The following is a 21,459-nucleotide window of genomic DNA, read 5'->3' as shown; positions in this document are numbered from 1 at the left end:
GTTTCTCCCTTTTTCCTCTCCTTTTTTTTTTTTACAAAATTGAGGTCATTGTTTATATTTTTTACATTTGAGATAACCAGGAAGGTAAAAAGAAAGGCACAAAGAATAACAAACATTTTCATATAATTTTCTACTAAATAAAAATGTTTTGGTTATGTAAACTTCAAATTTTTAATCTTTTAAGGAAATCTACAGATAAAGTCTTAAGTTTATATTCAATCCACAGTCCCATTCCTATCATCTCCTCTCCAGATGCAATTAATATGGTGTATTTTAATATTTATATCACACTTTTTAAAAAGTATTATTGATTTTTTTTAATGTACATAAATGGAATCCATATGATTGTTACAAATGAATTTATGGAATTTATAAAATTTATAAATTTATGGAAATTGCCTTATTCACTGAACACTAGGTTTTCCAGTTCTGTTCATGCTGATACACATATATCTAGTTTATTCATAAGTGTTAAGCTTGAGTTTTCACTGAACACACCTATGTAATCAGCACCTAGTTCAAGAAACAGAACGTTAATTACTAGCATTCCTGAACTCCTTCTGATGTCTGTCTTTGCCTCTTTTGCTCAACATTATTTATGAAATTATCCACTTTGTTCTGCATAGTTGTAGTCTACTCTTTCCCACTGGTATATATTTTGTTTCCTTAAATCAATTAAACTTTTAAAATTTATCCGTTAACTATTGATGGGCCTTTGCGTAGTTTCCAGTTTGTGTTTCCAGACACAAAAGTGATGCTATCAACATTCTAGTATATAATTTTGTGAAAATATATATGTACCTCAGTTTGGTATGTGTCTGAGATTTGCTGCGTCATAGGGTATGTATGCTGCCAAGTCGCTTCAGTCGTGTCCGACTCTGTGCGACCCCATAGACGGAAGCCCACCAGGCTCCCCTGTCCCTGGGATTCTCCTGGCAAGAACACTGGAGTGGGTTGCCATTTCCTCATCCAATGCATGAAAGTGAAAAGTCAAAGTGAAGTCGCTCAGTCGTGACCGACTCTTAGGGACCTCATGGACTGCGGCCTATCAGGCTCCTCCGTCCATGGGATTTTCCAGGCAAGAGTACTGGAGTGGGGTGCCATTGCCTTCTCCTAGGGTATGTATATGTTCAGCTTTAATAATAGTGACACAAACACTTTTCCAAAGGATTATATAAAATTATGCTCCCACCAACAGTGAGTGAGAATTCAGGTTACTCTGTCTCCTTGACAACATTTGATATTTTCTCTCTTTTTCATTTTAGACATCAAGTTGTCATATTAACTCACTGTGGTTTAATTTGCACTTCTGTGATTAGTAGTGAAGTTTTCATATATTTATTGCTCATTTAGATATTCTCTTTTATTATATACTTCAATATTTAGTATTCATACTTAACTGTTTTTCTAATAAAATCTAAAGATATTCATTGCCTCTGTTAGATAAGGAAGGACCTTAGCAATTTTTTAAATTACTATTGTTCCCTTGCTTATTGATTGTATGCCTTTGAGCAAGTTACTTAACCTCATTTTTGCCTTATCTGTTTCCTCATCTCCAAAGTGGGGACATAGAGCTGTTGTGAGAATTAAATGAGTTAATATAAACACTTTGAGTAGTGCCAAATACTGTTACATAGTATTTGCTCTATAAGTAATATGTTGTTATTACTGCTGTTATTCATGAAGGGAGGATATATCAAGGGAACAGAATAGAAACTCCAGAAACAGACTGACACTAATATAGCTAATTGATTTTTTCAAGTGTACAACAACAACTCTATGAAGAAAGCGTAGTCTTCAACAAATGGTGTTGAAACCACTGGATATGCATATGCAAAAAAAAAAAAAGACCTTGATGCCTATCTCACACCTTATGCAAAAATTAATTCAAAATGAATCAGAAATTAAATGTAAAACATAAAACTGAAAATATTTTATAGGAAAACATAGAAGAAAAACTTTGTTACCTGGATTAGATATTGTGTTTTTAGAGAAGGACCCATAGCACAAGTCATAAAAAAAATTGATAAATTGGTTTCACTAAAATTTAAGTTTTGCTTTGTGAAAGACACTATTAAGAGAATTGAAAAGACAGTCCGCAGCTGGGAGAAAATATTTGCAAACCACACATCTGACCAAGAACTTGTATCCAAATTACATAAAGAATTCTAAAAATCTGCCAAGATTTGAACAAACACTTCACTGAAGAAGATATGAATGGCAAATAAGCATGTGGAAGGATGCTCAGCATAACTGACTAAGGAAATGCAAATTAAAACCACAGTAGGATACCACTGTGTATCTATTAGAATGGCTAAATGAAACTGACAATACCAAGTGGTTGCAATGATACAGAGCATGTGAAATTGTTGTATAACACGGTAGGAAAGCAGAGCAGAATGGCCACTTTGGAAAGCAGTTTCGTAGTTTCTTATAAATTTGAATATATACTTGCTACTGAATTCAAAATTTATGTTCAAACAAGCACCTGTATGCAAGTATACAGTATACCTTATTCCTAACAACCCTGAACTGGAAACAACCAGATGTCTCTCTTCTGGGGAATAAACTGTGGTCCATCTATAAAATGAAATGTTCAGTCGCTGAATCATGTCCAACTCTTTGCGACCCTATGAATTGCAGCACACCAGGCCTCCCTGTCCATCACCAACTCCCGGAGTTCACTCAAACTCATGTCCATTGAGTCGGAGATGCCATCCAGCCATCTCATCCTCTGTCGTACCCTTCTCCTCCCGCCCCCAATCCCTCTCAGCATCACAGTCTTTTCCAGTGAGTCAACTCTTCGGGTGAGGTGGCCAAAGTACTGGAGTTTCAGCTTTAGCATCATTCCTTCCAAAGAACACCCTGATTTTGGCAGAAAGTGAAGAGGAACTAAAAAGCCTCTTGATGAAAGTGAAAGAGGAGAGTGAAAAAGTTGGCTTAAAGCTCAACATTCAGAAAACTAAGATCATGGCATCTGGTCCCATCACTTCATGGGAAATAGATGGGGAAACAGTGTCAGACTTTATTTTTGGGGGCTCCAAAATCACTACAGATGGTGATTGCAGCCATGAAATTAAAAGACTCTTACTCCTTGGAAGGAATGTTATGACCAACCTAGATAGCATATTAAAAAGCAGAGACATTACTTTGCCAACAAAGGTCTGTCTAGTCAAGGCTATGGTTTTTCCAGTGGTCACGTATGGATGTGAGAGTTGGACTGTGAAGAAAGCTAAGTGCCGAAGAATTGATGCTTTTGAACTGTGGTGCTGGAGATTCTTGAGAGTCCCTTGGACTGCAAGGAGATCCAACCAGTCCATTCTAAAGGAGATCAGTCCTGGGTGTTCTTTGGAAGGAATGATGCTAAAATGGGATGTTAGTCAGAAATAAAAAGAAACTACTGATACATGCAACAACATGGATGAATCTTGAATGCATTGGTGGTAGTATAGTTCCTAGGTCATATTCCTCTCTTGAGAGACCATGGACTGTAGCACACTAAGCTCCTCTGTGCATAGTATTTTCTAGGCAAAAGCACTGGAGTGGGTTGTCATTTCCCTCTCCAGGGGATCTTCCCCATCCAGGAATCAAACACTGGTCTCCTGGATAGTAGGCAGATTTTTTTTACCGTCTAAGCTACATGGAAGCCCCCCTTGAGTACATTATGCTAAGTTTAAAAAGCTAGACTATTTCAATTTATATGAAATTCTGGAAAAGGCAAAAGTATAACGATAGAGAATAGGGATGGAAAATAATCAGTAGTTGCCAGCAGTTTGTTCTTGACCTCTAAGAGGCTGTTCAAGGAAATATTTTTGGGTGATAGAAGTTTTCTGTAACTGGGTTGTGATGGTGATTAAACACTTTTTATATTTGTCAAAACTTACAGAATTGCATACACACAGTGAATTTTACTATGTGTAAATTGAAAAAAATTTTAGAAGAAACCTTCTTAAGCTGTATCTCTGAATATTGCTTCCCTTCTACTTCTTTATTTTCTCTTTGGGGACCCCTGTTAATTTTTTGTTTTTTATTGAAGGATAATTGCTTTACGAATTTTGCTATTTTCTGTCATATCTCAACATGAATGAGCCATAGGTATACATATATCCCCTCCCTTTTGAAACTCCCTCCCATCTGCCTCCGCATCCCACCATTCTAGGTTGATACAGAGCCCCTGTTTGAGTTTCTTGAGCCATATAGCAAATTCTCATTGGCTATCTATTTTACATATGGTAATGTAAGTTTCTATGTTACTCTTTCCAAGTTTTACGCTGTATGTTCTTCATCTTTTCTGTCTCATAATTTATCATATTTTTCACTTTTTTAATGTAATTGGATGGACTCTCAGTATTACCTTTCATTTCATTAATTCTTTGTGTTTAAAGAAGAGTTTATTCCATCTTAAAATGTTTAATTTTATAATTTCCAGGATTCTTCCTTGGTCATTTTTTGAGTTAGTCATTCACTCTGCCAGAGGACGACTTGGTCTAGTTATTGTCTTATTGATTTTCTTTGCTTCTTCTAGTTAATTCCTCTTCCAGATCTCAGAGCTTAGATGCCTGTGGTTGAAGCTACTAATTATTTCTCTGTATAGCTTTTCTTCTTTTGTCCTTAAAAATATTTACCTTATATTTGAGAATAACTGTATCTTTTAAGTTTTTTTTAAAATATGGGTTTTATCTACTTGCTTTTATCATTTAATACTGTCTGATATTTCCTTATACCACTATACCTATAATTCTCAACTGAGAGTAACTCTGCCCCTCAGAATACATTTGATAATACCTGGAGATATCTGTGGCACAATGCACACAACAGTCCCTCAGACAAAGTATCTGATCCAAAGTATCTATACTTTTTTCATATATAACACCATCATAATTTAATTGACTCCCTATATGGGTATTGTGGAGAAGGCAATGGCACCCCACTCCAGTACTCTTGCCTGGAAAATCCCATGGACAGAGGAGCCTGGTAGGCTGCAGTCCATGGGGTCGCTAAGAGTCGGGAACAACTGAGCGACTTCACTTTCACTTTTCACTTTCATGCATTGGAGAAGGAAATGGCAACCCATTCCAGTGTTCTTGCCTGGAGAGTCCCAGGGACAGAGTAGCCTAGTGGGCTGCCGTCTATGGGGTCACACAGTCGGACACGACTGAAGTGACTTAGCATATGGGTATTGGGTGTTTTTTTCCCCAATATTATATCACTTTGATAAATAGTCTTATGTAACTTTTTTACACCATTAATTAATCCCCAAATGTAGATATTTCTGAATCCAAAGAAAACTAAAGTTTGAGAGGCACTATCCAGGAAGTTGAAAATTACTTAGAAAACAAGTCTTTATCATGTCGTTCCCATAGTGGAACTTATAATATACGTTCGCACATAAAGATCTTCTATTAGTTTTACCTTTAAACTCCTTCCCCCCACCCCAAATATACTCCTAAGTTGTCTTGCATGCTTGCATGCTCAGTCACTTCAGTCGTGTCCAACTCTTTTTGACTGTAGCCTGCGAGGCTCCTCTGTCCATAGGATTCTCCAGGCAATAATACAGGAGTGAGTTGCCATGCCCTCCTTCAGTAAGTTGTCTTAAGGTCCTTCAAATTCTATACAGCCTTCTTTGCTTTATGCTTACGTAGCAGATTTCAGAATCTTAATGAATGCTTTACCAACCTAACTGTAAATATATCATGCTTTCTTTAGTCTTAATTCTTTTTAATACAGACCAGTATTAAGATGTTTGGTAGCAGGGATATGATAATAGATAAGAACAGAGGACTGCCTTTAATTTGCTGCTTGACCTAACTTCACTTGCTTCTCTCACCTGGTCTTCAGTTTTATCATATGTAAAATGAAAGAGTTATATCATCTAATTCCCATAGGCTTTTCCACTTATAAATCAGTGATATGTTATTATTTACATTGCTTTTATTTGCCTTTTGGCTATGACCCTTTAGTGGGATAGAGATAAAATGTTTAAAGATTTCTAAGATCTTGAAAAATTCCTCATATTTGGCCTCTACTATCCTTATCTCCCTCCTGGTAGTGATTGATAATAAAAATCTTAAAATGGAAATTGTCTTATGTTGGAAAACTACAAAGAATGGTGCTGGAAAAATAGCATAAAAACTCACAGCTGGATTGGAAAGGGAAAAAACTAGATAAGAAAAAGGGGGTAATAGCTGTATAAAACAGCAACAACAACCTAGGTCTCAAATTTTAGCAGGGTCAAAGAAATGTGCCCTAGGGCCTAGTCTTTATTAGCTCCCATGTAATTCTCAAACTCAGGATCTTGAAATTTATTAGAATTACACAGGACCAGAATTCAGGTCCCCCAACCTTCTAGTTAATATCTTAAACACTACACTATGTAATACCATTTGAAATATTATGGCATTTAATTTTACATAGAGAATGAAGATACATGCATGAAATAATCTTTTATAATTTATTTGTATAGGTTTTTTTAACCACTTAACCTATTTTCTGGCTGCTGGTGCTGTTACTTTGGGAATTGGTTTCTTTGCTTTGGCATCAGCCTTGTGGTTCCTGATTTGCAAACGAAGGTAAGATTTATTAGAGCATTTGACTTTTCTCTTTTAAAAATTTGATGAAAGATTTTCTCAAATGATATTAAACTTAAATAACTATAATGGTATTTTATAATTTGACTGGGGAGAAAACTACTTGTTTAAAGTAGCCTGAGCAGAGAAGTCCCAGTAGTATAATAGTCCGAATAGTATAGTAGCAATCTTCATGCATGAAAATTTTAAGGAATAATGAGATGTGTTTTATTCTGTAGAAGACATGGGTTTGAATTATAATAAAAGGCTAGAAAAATTTTTAAACTTTTGATTACTAATTTAGAGATTAAAAAAGCTACTGAAAGAAAAAGACTCTCTTCCTTTAGGAGATAATTTAAGAAAAGAGCTGACAGAATGCTCTGGTATGGTCTAAGTGTAGTCTTTTTCCAGAGATGGAAATAAGAAACTTGATACCTCAGTTCCTTTCACCCCTAAAATTTGGTGTTTTTCATTATTTAATTGGTTCGGTATTTGCTTTGGCTCATGTTAAAAAATGCAATTTAATCTTCCCACACACTCTTCCAATATTTCCTATTTCAGCAAATGAATATATACTGTCTACTCACTTGCATAAGTCAGAAAACCAGAAATTATTCACTAATCCATTCTTTCAACAAATATTTATTGGGTGCCTGCCATTGTTCAGGGTACTAAAGATACAGTTGTGAACAAGTCAGATAAGGTTCTTATTTCATAGACTTGCACTGCCACTGAGAGGAAACAAATTAACAAAGTGATGGGGAGAATGTCTCTTCCAGTGAGTAATATTTAATCTGAGATTTGGCTTAAAAAAGGAGCCAGACATGTGATAACCCTGTGCAAGAGCTTTTCCATGCTAATGGGATAGTAAGTACTGGGATTTCAAGTGGGAATGATCTTGGTATTGTTCAGTAAACAGAAATTGTGAATAGATCAAGTGAGAGGGAAATAATGATGACATTAAAGAGGTAGATAGGGGTCAAATTACAAGAGTTTGTAGGCAAGAACATGAAATTTAGGTTTTATTATTTCTGCCATCAGAAGGTTTTAAGCAAGAGAATGGCATTACTATCATTATCACAGCTAAAATCAGGTGTCTACTATATACTATTCTAAGTGCTTTATATGTTCTTATCTCATTTAGACTTCATAGCAGCCCCATGAAGTTTCACTAATATTATCCCCACTTTAAAGACTACAGTGCCACCTATAGATGATTTACATTTTAATAACACTGAAAAATTTGAGATACAGATTTTAAATATATAATAAGGAATTTCAACAAATATATTCCCATGTAATCACAACCCCATTGAAGACACAGAACTTTTCCATCATCCTGTAAGGATCTCTAATCCTCTTTTCCAAGAGTTATTCCCCACTTCCCACCCAGAAGCAGTCATTATTCTGGTTTTTATCACCATAGATAAATTTTACCCATTTTGAACTTCGTATAAATGGACTTTTTACGTTTGTTTTTTTCACTTAGCATAATATTTTTTAGATTCATTTATGTTGTTGAGTTTATCTTTTCATTCTTTTCATTGTATAAATACATCTCAGTTTGCTTTTCCATTTTTCAGTTAATGGACATTTAGGTCATTTCCAATTTTTAGCTCTTAGGAATATGGCTGCTATGAACATTCTTCTATAAATCTTTTTGTACACGTGTTTTTAACTTCTCTTGGGTAAATACCTAAGAGTAGAGTTGCTGGATCATGTGATTAGCTTTATAAGAAACTGCTAACCAGTTCTCCAAGGTGGAATTACACTTCCATTCAGCAAGGTATGAGAGTTTTAATTCATATTTTTAAAAGATTTTTCGTACATCTCTCTGACTTCTATATTTTAATGGAGTAAGAATAAAATCTGAGAGGCAAGTTAGGAGGCTATTGCACAGTCCAGATTAAGGATGACAGTGTCTTAGACTAATATGGAAACAGAGGATATGAAAAAAAAGGAGTTGGATTTGGGATAATTTTACAGGTAAAGTTAGGAGGTCTTGTTGATGGATTGGATGAGGCAAGGAACAAAAAGTGAAATGGCAGAGATAATGCTAAAACCTACATTTTTACCATGAGTTAATCATGCCATTTACTGAGATGAAGAGGTAATGAGGGGGACAAATTGAGGGAATGGTGATAAACTAGGAGTTGTATTTTGGATGTAAATTTGAAAGCCTATGAGACATCGAGGTTAAAACGTTAAATAGACAGTTGGATATACATGTATGAACTTCAGGAGAGAAGTCAGGGCTAAAGATTTAGGTTATCAGTGTATGGAGGGTATCTAAAGTCATACAACTGGATGAGACTAACCAGGGAGTGATTTTTGAAAGAGAAGACTGTACGACTGTTCTCTTCAGCTCACCAACATTTAGAAAGCTAGAAAAAGAGGAAGAAGAATCAACAATATCTAAGAAGGAAAAGCAGAACGGTGTGTGGTGTCAAGGGAGTCAAAATTAGAAAATGTTTTAAGAAGGAGGTGATGACCAGTTATGTTAAAGGTACTTAAGAAGTTGAGAAAAATGAGGATAGAGAAATAATTTTTGGATTTAGCAGTATAGAAGTTACTGGTAGCCTTGCATAGTTTTGGTAGAGTGATGGGTTCAGAAACTTACTTTTGAGTAAAACCAGGAGGTGAGAAAATTGAAACAAATGCATACATTCTTTTAAGAAGCATTTTTTTTTTTTTTTGGCAGTGGTATGTAGAGGAGTTGCTAAAAGGGGCAGAAAGTGGAAGAAAATGTTAGGTCAGGAAGAATTTTTTTTAAACATCTATTTTAAGAAATTATTTATCTTTGGTTGCACAGGGTCCTTGTTGCTGTGCTTGAGCCTTTCTCTAGTTGCCACTCCTGTTGCAGAGCACAGGCTCTAGGCACACGTGCTTCAGTAGTTGCAGCGTATGGGCTCTAGAGCCTGGACTCAGTAGCTGCGGTGCGCAGGCTTAGTTGCTCTGCAGCATGTGGAATCTTCCCAGACCAGGGATCGAACCCATGTCCCCTGAATTGGCAGGCAGATTGCTATGCACTGTCCCACCAGAGAAGTCCAAGGAAGGATTGTTTTGTTCTTCCTCGAAACATGGAAGGCATGTATGATATCTCCTCTCTTTCACACCCCTACTAAACTTGAACCATCACCATGTTCTATTTATTTTACCTCATAAATTGCTCAAATCTATCCATTTCTCTCCATTACCTTTGCCACCACCTAATCCCCCACATAGACTCTTGCAGTAGGAGTTATAACTGACCTTTACCTTCACTACTGACATCATTTAATCTCTTCTCCACACTTGAGCCAGATATTTTCCAAATGCAGATCTGATCAAGTCACCCTACTTCCACCCCATTCCCACTGTGAAGGACATCCCAGTGATTTTAGGATAAAGATAAAACAATATGACTTTTAAGGCCCTACATGGTCTCCCCATGCATACTCTCAAATTTCATCTCCCACTTTCCCTCTTGCTTTCTGTACTTCTGCTACACTGTCCTAATGTGGCCACTAGGTCTTCATACTTGATATTCTGACTAGAATGTTCTTACTCCTACATCTCCCCTCCTCCATTCAATCTAATAACCACTCCCATTTCTTCAGATACCTAATCCAATCATTTCTTCCTCACAAAAGCCTTCCCTGACCTTTCCAATCAGGTTAATTCCCTTTCTTATATACACACAGAGTAGCAGGTCGTTTTCCTTGATAATACTTTTCATAGTTGTAAGTTTTTCATTTTCTTGTGTTTGTTTTATTACTATCGGTCTTCATTGCTAGTGTTTAAGCTCCATGAGCACAGTGACAGTTGTATGAGGGTAGTGGCTGTGCTTTTTCTCCCCTGCCACTGTATATAACACCCAGCATAATGCCTGGCACATAGTAAGTACTCAGTGTATATTTGTTAAGTAAATTGAATTCAATAAGTGAATGGATTTTAATTGTTAATACTGTATTAAGTAACATAATATGATCTCTTGAATTAATTTGGAAAATTTCTAGTACCTCAGAAAAAAGAAATGGAAAAATATTTTTAATTAAGTCTAGAATTACTATTATAAACTATAATATATACTTAACTGTCTTCAATCAGCTGGAGTTTTACTTGCTGTTTCATTATTTTAGACATAATGTGGCTGCATGCATAAAGATCCCAGGTATTCTTCCCTTGTAAGTCATTAATTTCAATTCAGTTTCCTTCTACTTACTTTTGCCAGTTCAGTTCAGTTCAGTAACTCCGTCATATCTGACTCTTTGCAACCCCATGAATCACAGCACGCCAGGCCTCCCTGTCCATCACCAACTCCCGGAGTTCACCCAAACTCATGTCCATCGAGTCGGTGATGCCATCCAACCATCTCATCCTCTGTCGTCCCCTTCTCCTCCTGCCCCCAATCCCTCCCAGCATCAGAGTCTTTTCCAATGAGTCAACTCTTCGCATGAGGGGGCCAAAGTATTGGAGTTTCAGCCTCAGCATCAGTCCTTCCAATGAACATCCAGGACTGATCTCCTTTAGAATGGACTGGTTGGATCTCCTTGCAGTCCAAGGGACTCTCAAGAGTCTTCAACACCACAGTTCAAAAGCATCAGTTCTTCGGTGCTCAGCTTTCCTTACAGTCCAACTTTCACATCCATGCATGACCACTGGAGAAACCATAGCCTTGACTAGATGGACCTTTGTTAGCAAAGTAATGTCTCTGATTTTTAATATGCTGTCTAGGTTGGTCATAACTTTCCTTCCAAGGAGTAAGCGTCTTTTAATTTCATGGCTGCAATCACCATCTGCAGTGATTTTGGAGCCCCAAAAAATAAAGTCTGACACTGTTTCTACTGTTTCCCCATCTATTGCCAATATTATTAAATATAAAAATGGACAATGAGTTCCATTCATTTAATTTCCTATGCCATTAAAGGCAGATCTATGAAAAGCCTAACTGACATTAAAGTTGATTATCTCACAGCCAGAGAGAGAAGATTACCAAAAACTAATGGTTGATCTTCAAACTGGAAATATTAACTCTGTGAGGAGGTAGCTTAATTTATATTCTATGAACAAAATAGGTGTTGTGAAATCAGTAACATATGAGAAGAGAATATATAAGTTGATTTGCACTTTTGAAAGTAAATATGTAAAAATATATTCTGATTTTAAACCATTTATGTAGAACTGTTAGAAACAATGATTTTGTTTTATAATACATGTTTAGTAATGTTCTCTATAAAATATTTTTCAGAGAAATATTTCAAGACTCTAAATTTAAAGCAGTTGATGAGAAATGCAGACAAAGACCATCAAAGGCGAAGATTAAATCTCATCCTCAGTGTGTTTTTATTTCTCGTAATTTTCATACTGGAAGATTCCAATCACAGGTAGTGTGTGATATTTTATAGCAATCTTGTCAAATAATTTCTTGTGACACCATGTCATTAGCATTGTTGTCTTTATTTTAATTATCCACTATTGTTTTTAAATTTGAGGGAAAGTAACATGGAGCTAAATTTAAATTACCCAAACTAGTTAGGGTTTACATTATAGGAAATTGAAAGGCTAAGTGAAAATGTCTCCTGTAGTTGTTTCCCTATATCTCTAGCCTGAGAACCTGTATTCCCCATATTGCAGTTGTTATAGGCTTGAAGATAAATGGCGTAAAAAAGCAAAGCGAAATTGCCAAGCCTATGAAAAGAGAGATTTGGAGATAAGAGGATACTCAGATAACCAAACATCTAATTAAACCAACTAATTGAAATTAAATACAGTTTAACAAGAATTTATTAAGGCTTCATTGCATTCTGAGCTCTTGACCCTCCCTATGGTAAGATATGAACCCTACCTTCAAAGTGCTAGTGTAGTACAAGTGGAAAAGAGGGACACATAATTAACTTTCTGTTACATGGTATCAAAATAGTGTTGTATGGACAAACTAAAACAAGGGAGACACCAGTAGAAATTTAAAACTATGATATAGCTAAACAATGTTTTATTAATGTTTTTGGATTCCATGTCTAATATATTCTTTCTTTTTCTGTTATATTTCTGAGCCTCATCCAGATTGGTGCATATACTGATTATTCATTGTTTTTTTTTATTATGTGGTGTTCTGTTATATAAATATGTCAAGTTTTATGTTATAAACATTTAATTGTTTTCAGCTGGTTTTTTTTTTTTTTTTTTTTTTTGGAAATTTCCATGGTGAATGTACCTAACATTGGAATCACTGACTCATGGGATTTGTGCATGTTTTATATTATTAGATAAATTCAAGTTATTTTCCAAAGCAGTTCTGTCAACATGTATTCCCCTAAGGCATACAAAATTGCTAGGATTGCTCCATATCAACAAGTACTGATATTTTTACACTTCTAAGTTTTTAACAACCTGATGGATGTGTAATAGTATATCACTATAGCTTTCTCTTAGTAGACTTTATTTTTCCAAGAGGTTTTAGGCTCACAACAAAACTAAGGAGAAAGTATAGCACTCGTATACTCCTTACCCCTACACAAGTACAGCCTCCTCTAATATCAACATTCTGTGCCAGAGTGGTACAGTTGTTACTACTGATGAATCTACATTGAGACATCATCACCCAGAGTCCATTGTCTGTTAGGATTCACTCTTGAATCCTACATTCTATGGGTTTTGACATGTGTATACAGACAGAAACACACACAGAGAGACAGACAGAAAAATAGGGACAGACGGAGAGAGATATGTGGGCAACATTATATTAATAGCATCACACACAATAGTTTTACTACTCTAAAGGTCTTGTTCCATGCTTGTTCAAAGGAAGGATCATCCAACCAGCAGTCATTTAGCTGTTTCCATGTTTTTGCCTTTTCTAGAATGTCATATCGTTGGAATCATATAGAATGTAGCCTTTTCAGACTTCTTTTTCTTATTAATATACATTTTAAGTGCTCTCTGTCTTTTCAAGACTTGATATCACATTTCTTTTTGGCAGTGACTAATATTCCATTGTATGGATGTGTTGTTGTTCTGTTGGTCAGTGGTGCCCGACTCTTTAAAACTCCATGGACTGTAGCACACCAGGTTTCCCTGTCCTTCATCATCTCCCTAAGTTTGCTCAAACTCATTTCCATTGAGTCAGTGATGTCATCTAACCATCTCATCCTCTGTAATCCCCTTCTCCTCCTGCCTTCAATCTTTCCTGGCATCAGAGTCTTTTCTAGTGAGTTGGCTCTTCACATCGGATGGCCAGCAGTATTGGAGCTTCAGCTTCAGCATCAGTCCTTCAATGAATATTCAAGATTGATTTCCTTTAGGATTGACTGGTTTGATCTCCTTGCACTCCAAGGGACTCTCAAGAGTCTTCTCCAATACCACAGTTTGAAAACGTCAATTCTTCGGCGCTCAGCCTTCTTTATGGTCCAACTCTCGCATCCATATATGACTACCAGAAAAACCATAGCTTTGACTATGTGGACCTTTGTCAGCATAGAATGTATGGATATACCTCAATTTATTTATCCACTCTCTTACTGAAGGATATCTTGGTTGCTTTCAAGTTTTATCAAGTATGAGTAAAGCTGCTGTAAACATTCAGTGTGCAAATTTTTGTGTGGACATATATTTTCAACTTATTTGGGTAACTACCGAGTAACATGATCGCTGGATTAACTGGTAAGAGGTGTTTAATTTTGTGAGAAACTACTGAACTGCCTGACAAAGTGGCTGTACCATTTTGCATACCCACCAGCAATGAATAAGAGTTTCTGTTGCTCCACATCCTCACCAGGACTTAGAGGTGTCAATGTTGTATTTTCACCATTGTAATAGGCATATACATAGAGCTGAGCTATTTCAAATCCTAAAAGATGATGCTGTGAAGTGTGGCCCTCAATATGCCAGCAAATTCGGAAAACTCAGCAGTGGCCACAGGACTGGAAAAGGTCAGTTTTCATTCCAATCTCAAAGAAAGTCAATGCCAAAGAATGCTCAAACTACCACACAATTGCATTCATCTCACACACTAGCAAAGTAATGCTCAAAATTTTCTAAGCCAGGCTTCAACACTATGTGAACTATGAACTTCCAGATGTTCAAGCTGGACATTTAGAAAAGGCAGAGGAACCAGAGATCAAATTGCCAACATCTGCTGGATCATCAAAAAAGCAAGAGACTTCCAGGAAAGCATCTATTTCTGCTTTATTGACTATGCCAAAGCCTTTGACTGTGTGGATCACAATAAACTGTGGAAAATTCTGAAAGAGATGGGAATACCAGACCACCTGACCTGCCTCTTGAGAAACCTGTATGCTGGTCAGGAAGCAACAGTTAGAACTGGACACGGAACAACAGACTGTTTCCAAATAGGAAAAGGAGTACATCAAGGCTGCATATTGTCACTCTGCTTATTTAACTTATATGCATAATACATCATGAGAAACACTGGGCTGGATGAAGCACAGCTGGAATCAAGATTGCTGGGAGAAATAGCAATAACCTCAGATACACAGATGACACCATCCTTATGGCAGAAAGTGAAAAAGAACTATAGAGCCTCTTGATGAAAGTGAAAGAGAAGAGTGAAAAAGTTGGCTTAAAGCTCAACATTCAGAAAACAAAGATCATGGCATCTGGTCCCATCACGTCATGGGAAATAGATGGGGAAATAGTGGAAACAGGGACAGAGAAACAGGGACAGGAAACAGGGAAACAGAGCCCCTTTATTTTGGGGGATCTAAAATCACTGCTTTGGTGACTACAGCCATGAAATAAAAAGACGCTTACTCTTGAAAGGAAAGTTATGACCAAACTAGACAGCATATTAAAAAAGCAGAGACATTACTTTGCCAACAAAAGTCCATCTAGTCAAGGCTATGGTTTTTCCAGTAGTCATGTATGGATGTGAGAGTTGGACTGTGAAGAAAGCTGAGTGCTGAAGAATTGATGCTTTTGAACTGTGGTGTTGGAGAAGACTCTTGAGAGTCACTTGGACTACAAGGAAATCCAACCAGTCCATTCTAAAGATCAGTTCTGGGTGTTCTTTGGAAGGAATGATGCTGAAGCTGAAACTCCAATACTTTGGCCACCTCATGCGAAGAGTTGACTCATTGGAAAAGACTCTGATGCTTGGAAGGATTGGGGGCAGGAGGAGAAGGGTTCGACAGAGGATGAGATGGCTGGATGGCATCACTGACTTGATGGACATGAGTTTGAGTGACCTCCAGGAGTTGGTGATGGACAGGGAGGCCTGGCGTGCTGCAATTCATGGGGTTGCAAAGAGTCGGACATGACTGAGCAACTGAACTGAACTGAATATTCCATTATGTATATGTACCACAGCTTTCTTAACCATTCATCTGCTAATGGACATCTACGTTACTTTCTTGTCCTGGCTATTGTAAACAGTGCTGCGATGAACATTGTGGTACACATGTCTCTTTCAGTTCTGATTTCCTCGGTGTGTATGCCCAGCAGTGGGATTTCTGGGTCCTATGGCAGTTCTATTTCCAGTTTTTAAGGAATCTCCACACTGTTCTCCATAGTGACTGTCCTAGTGTGCATTCCCACCAACAGTGTAAGAGGGCTCCCTTTTCTCCACACCCTCTCCAGCATTTATTGTTTGTAGACTTTTTGATAGCAGCCATTCTGACTGGCATGAAATGGTACCTCATTGTGGTTTTGATTTGCAGTTCTCTATTGAGCATCTTTTCATGTGTTTGTTAGCCATCTGTATGTCTTCTTTGGAGAAATGTCTGTTTAATTCTTTGGCCCATTTTTCAATTTGGTTGTTTATTTTTCTGGAATTGAGCTGCATGAGCTGCTTGTATATTTTTGAGATTATTTGTCAGTTGCTTCATTTGCTATTATTGTCTCCCATTGTGAAGGCTGTCTTTTCACCTTGCTTATAGTTTCCTTAGTTGTGCAAAAGCTTTTAAGTTTAATTAGGTCCCATTTTTTTTTTTGCTTTTATTTCCATTACTCTGGGAGGTGGGTCATAGAGGATCTTGCTGTGATTTATGTCAGAGAGTGTTTTGCCTATGTTTTCCTCTAGGAGTTTTATAGCTTCTGGTCTTACGTTTAGATCTTCGATCCATTTTGAGTTTATTTTTGTGTATGGTGTTAGAAAGTGTTCTAGTTTCATTCTTTTACAAGTGGTTGACCAGTTTTCCCAGCACCACTTGTTAAGAGATTGTCTTTTCTCCACTGTATATTCTTGCCTCCTTTGTCAAAGACAAGGTGTCCATAGGTACACGGATTTATCTCTGGGCTTTCTAATTTGTTCCATTGATTTATATTTCTGTCTTTGTGCCAGTACCATACTGTCTTGATGACTGTAGCCTTGTAGTATAGTCTGAAGTCAGGCAGATTGATTTCTCCAGTTCCATTCTTCTTTCTCAAGATTGCTTTGGCTATTCGAGGTTTTTTTGTATTTCCATACAAATTGTGAAATCATTTGCTTTACTTCTGTGAAAAATACTGTTGGTAGCTTGATAGGGATTGCATTGAATCTATAGATTGCTTTGGGTAGTATACTCATTTTCACTATATTGATTCTTCTGATCCATGAATATGGTATATTTCTCCATCTATTTCTGTCCTCTTTGATTTCTTTCACCAGTGTTTTCTAGTTTTCTATATATAGGTCTTTAGTTTCTTTAGGTAGATATATTCCTAAGTATTTTATTCTTTTCATTGCAATGGTGAATGGAATTGTTTCCTTAATTTCTCTTTCTGTTTTCTCATTGTTAGTGTATAGGAATTCAAGGGATTTCTTTGTGTTGGTTTTATATCCTGCAACTTTACTATATTCATTGATTAGCTCTAGTAATTTTCTGGTGGAGTCTTTAGGGTTTTCTATGTAGAGGATCATGTCATCTGCAAACAGTGAGAGTTTTACTTCTTCTTTTCCAATCTGAATTCCTTTTATTTCTTTTTCTGCTCTGATTGCTGTGGCCAAAACTTCCAAAACTATGTTGAATAGTAGTGGTAAGAGTGGGCACCCTTGTCTTATTCCTGACTTTAGGGGAAATGCTTTCAATTTTTCACCATTGAGGATAATTTTTGCTGTGGGTTTGTCAGAGATAGCTTTTATTATGTTGAGGTATGGGGTTGCAAAGAGTCAGACACGACTGAGCGACTGAACTGAACTGAACTGATGTTCATTCTATTCCTGCTTTCTGGAGGATTTTTATCATAAATGGAAGTTGAATTTTGTCAAAGGCTTTCTCTGCATCTATTGACATAATCATATGGTTTGTATTTTTCAATTTGTTAATGTGGTGTATTACATTGATTGATTTGTGGATATTGAAGAATCCTTGCATCCCTGGGATAAAGTCCACTTGGTCATGATGTATGATTTTTTTAAATATGTTGTTGGATTCTGTTTGCTAGAATTTTGTTGAGGGTTTTTGCATCTATGTTCATCAGTGATATTGGCCTGTAGTTTTCTTTTTTTGTGGCATCTTTGTCAGGTTTTGGTATTAGGGTGATGGCCTCATAGAATGAGTTTGGAAGTTTACCTTCCTCTGCAATTTTCTGGAAGAGTTTGAGTAGGATAGGTGTTAGCTCTTCTCTAAATTTTTGGTAGAATTCACCTGTGAAGCCATCTGGACCTGGGCTTTTGTTTGCTGAAAGATTTCTGATTACACTTTCAGTTTCCGTGCTTGTGATGGGTCTGTTAAGGTTTTCCATTTCTTCCTGGTTCAGTTTTGGAAAGAGTACTTTTCTATGAATTTGTCCATTTCTTCCAAGTTGTCCTTTTTATTGGCATAGAGTTGCTGATAGTAGTCTCTTATATCCTTTGTATTTCTATGTTGTCTGTTGTGATCTCTCCATTTTCACTTCTAATTTTGTTGATGAGTCTGGCTAATGGTTTGTCAATTTTGTTTATCTTATCAAAGAACCAGCTTTTGGCTTTGTTAATTTTTGCTATGGTCTCTTTTGTTTCTTTTGCATTTGTTTCTGCCCTAATTTTTAAGATTTCTTTCCTTCTACTAAACTTGGGGTTCTTTATTTCTTCCTTTTCAAGTTGCTTTAGGTGTAGAGATAGGTTATTTATTTTACTTTTTTCTTGTTTCTTGAGGTAAGCCTGTATTGCTATGAACCTTCCCCTTATCACTGCTTTTACAGTATCCCATAGTTTTTGGATTGTTGTGTTTTCATTTTCATTCTTTTCTATGCATATTTGTATTTCTTTTTTTATTTCTTCTGTGATTTGTTGGTTATTCAGCAGTGTGTTGGTCAGCCTCTATATGTTGGAATTTTTAATAGTTTTTCTTCTGTAATTGACATCTAATCTTATTGCATTGTGGTCAGAAAAGATTCTTGGAATGATTTCATTTTTTTTTTTAATTTACCAAGGCTAGATTTATGGCCCAGGATGTGATCTATCCTGGAGAATGTTCCATGTGCACTTGAGAAAAAGTTGAAGTTCATTGTTTTGATGTGAAATGTCCTATAGATATCAATTAGGTCTAACCAATCCATTGTATCATTTAAAGTTTGTGTTTCCTTGCTAATTTTCTGTTTAATTGATCTATCCAGAGGTGTGAGTGGGGTATTACAGTCTCCTACTATTATTGTATTACTGTTAACTTCCCCTTTCACACTTGTTAGCATTTGCCTTACATATTGCAGTGCTCCTATATTGGGTGCATATATATTAATAATTGTTATATCTTCTTCTTGGATTGATCCTTTGATCATTATGTAGTGTCCTTCTTTGTCTCTTTTTACAGCTCTTATTTCAAAGTCTATTTTATCTGATATGAGTATTGCTACTCCTGTTTTCTTTTGGTCTCCATTTGCATGAAATATCTTTTTCTAGCCCTTCACTTTCAATCTGTATGTGTCCCTTGGTTTGAGGTGGGTCTCTTGTAGACAGCATATATAAGGGTCTCATTTTTGTGTCCATTCAGTGAATCTTTGTCTTTTGGTTGGGGCATTCAACCCATTTACATTTAAGGTAATTATTGATAAGTATGATCTTGTTGCCATTTGCTTTGTTGTCTTGGGTTCGAGTTAATACACCTTTTCTGTGTTTCCTATTTAGAGAAGATCATTTAGCATTTGCTGAAGAGCTGGTTTGGTGGTGCTGAATTCCCCTCAGTTTTTGCTTGTCTGTAAAGCTTTTGATTTCTCCTTCATATTTGAATGAGATCCTTGCTGGGTACAGTAATCTGGGTTTTAGTTTTTTCTCTTTCACCACTTTAAGTATGTCCTGCCATTCCCTTCTGGCCTGAAGAGTTTCTATTGAAAGATCAGCTGTTATCCTTATGAGAATCCCCTTGTATGTTATTTGTTCTTTTTCCCTTGCTGCTTTTAATATTTGTATTTGAGCTTCATTAATTTGATTAATATGTTTCTTGGGGTGTTTCACCTTGGGTTTACCCTGTTTGGGACTCCCTGGGTTTCTTGGACTTGGGTGGCTATTTCCTTCCCCATTTTAGGGAAGTTTTCAACTAGTATCTCCTCAAGTATTTTCTCATGGCCTTTCTTTTTGTTTTCTTCTTCTGGGACTAATATGATTCGAATGTTGGGGCCTTTGACATTGTCCCAGAGGTCTCTGAGGTTGTCCTCATTTCTTTTCATTCTTTTTTCTTTTTTCCTCTCTGCTTCATTTATTTCCACCATTCTTTCTTCCACCTCACTTATCCTATCTTTTGCCTCAGTTATTCTACTGTTGGTTCCCTCCAGAGTGTTTTTGATCTCATTATTAATGAATAATGTTATTGCATTATTCATTATCTCTTTTTTATTTCTTCTAGGTCTTTGTTAAACATTTCTTGCATCTTCTCAATCCTTGTCTCCAGACTATTTATCTGTAACTCCATTTTGTTTTCAAGATTTTGGATCATTTTTACTATCATTATTCTGAATTCTTTTTCAGGTAGACTCCCTATCTTGTCCTCTTTTGTTTGGTTTGGTGGGCATTTATCATGTTGTTTTACCTGCTGAATATTTATCTGCCCTTTCATCTTGTTTAGATTGCTTTGTTTGGGGTGGCCTTTCTGTAGGCTGGAAGTTTGTGGTTCCTTTTTCTTGTGGAAGTTCGTCCCTGTGGGTGGGGTTAGATGAGTGGCTTGTCAAGGTTTCCTGGTTAGGGCAGTTTGTGTCAGTGTTCTGGTGGGTGGTTCTGGATCTCTTCTCTCTGGAGTGCAATGAAGTGTCCAGTAGTGAGTTCTGAGGTGTCTATGAGTTTGGTATGACTTTTGGCCATCTGTATTTTAATGCTTAGGGTTATGTTCCTGCATTGTTCAAGAATTAGTTCGATATGTCTTGCTCTGAAACTTGTTGGCTCGTGGGTGGAGCTTGGTTTCAGTGTACGTATGGAGGCTTTTGGATGAGTTCTTGTTGATTAATGTTCCCTGGAGTCAGGAGTTTTCTGGTGTTCTCAAGTTTTGGATTTAAGCCTCCTGCCTCTGGCTTTCAGTCTTATTCTTACAGTGGCCTCAAAACTTCTCCATCCATGCTGCACCAATGATAAAACATCTTTTGAAGACAATGGGCTGCCTTTCTGGGTGACTGGTGTCCTCCACCAGCATTCAGAAGTTGTTTTGTGGAATTTGCAAAGCGTTCAAATGATCTTTCAATGAATTTGGGTGAGAAAGTGGTCTCCCTGTCCTATTTATCTGCCATCTTAGGACAGCCTCCCCACCACTACCCCCCTGACTTCCCACCTTTATGATCTCCACACCAGTTTCCAATCCCATACTCTTAATTCATCCCTCCTCCCTACCCCCTCAACTTTTCCCCTTTGGTAGCCATAAGTTTGTTTCTATGTCTCTGAGTCTGATTCGGTTTTTGTTTTCACTATTTGATGGTGTGTTTTGATGAACAAAATATACTTTAACTTTTAATGTAAACTAATTTCTCAACCCTTTGCTTTATTATTTATTTCTTTCCCTACTGCAGAGTCATAAAG

At 36.7% G+C, this 21,459-nt stretch overlaps 1 protein-coding gene across 3 annotated transcripts in view; it reads left to right on the top strand.

Moving 5' to 3' along the window:
- The window catches only part of C3H1orf185 (chromosome 3 C1orf185 homolog), a 46,922-nt gene that overhangs the window by 4,953 nt on the left and 20,510 nt on the right, over positions 1-21,459 (top strand). For all 3 annotated transcript variants that reach the window (XM_070786558.1, XM_070786559.1, XM_070786561.1), the window contains exons 2-3: positions 6,464-6,569; positions 11,797-11,932. In XM_070786558.1, the coding sequence (XP_070642659.1) occupies positions 6,464-6,569; positions 11,797-11,932 (242 nt within the window). The remainder of the gene's footprint in view (positions 1-6,463; positions 6,570-11,796; positions 11,933-21,459) is intronic.

Source organism: Bos indicus, chromosome 3 (genome assembly GCF_029378745.1).
Source record: "Bos indicus isolate NIAB-ARS_2022 breed Sahiwal x Tharparkar chromosome 3, NIAB-ARS_B.indTharparkar_mat_pri_1.0, whole genome shotgun sequence".
NCBI lineage: Eukaryota > Metazoa > Chordata > Mammalia > Artiodactyla > Bovidae > Bos > Bos indicus.
This window is presented reverse-complemented; position numbering and strand designations above follow the sequence as displayed.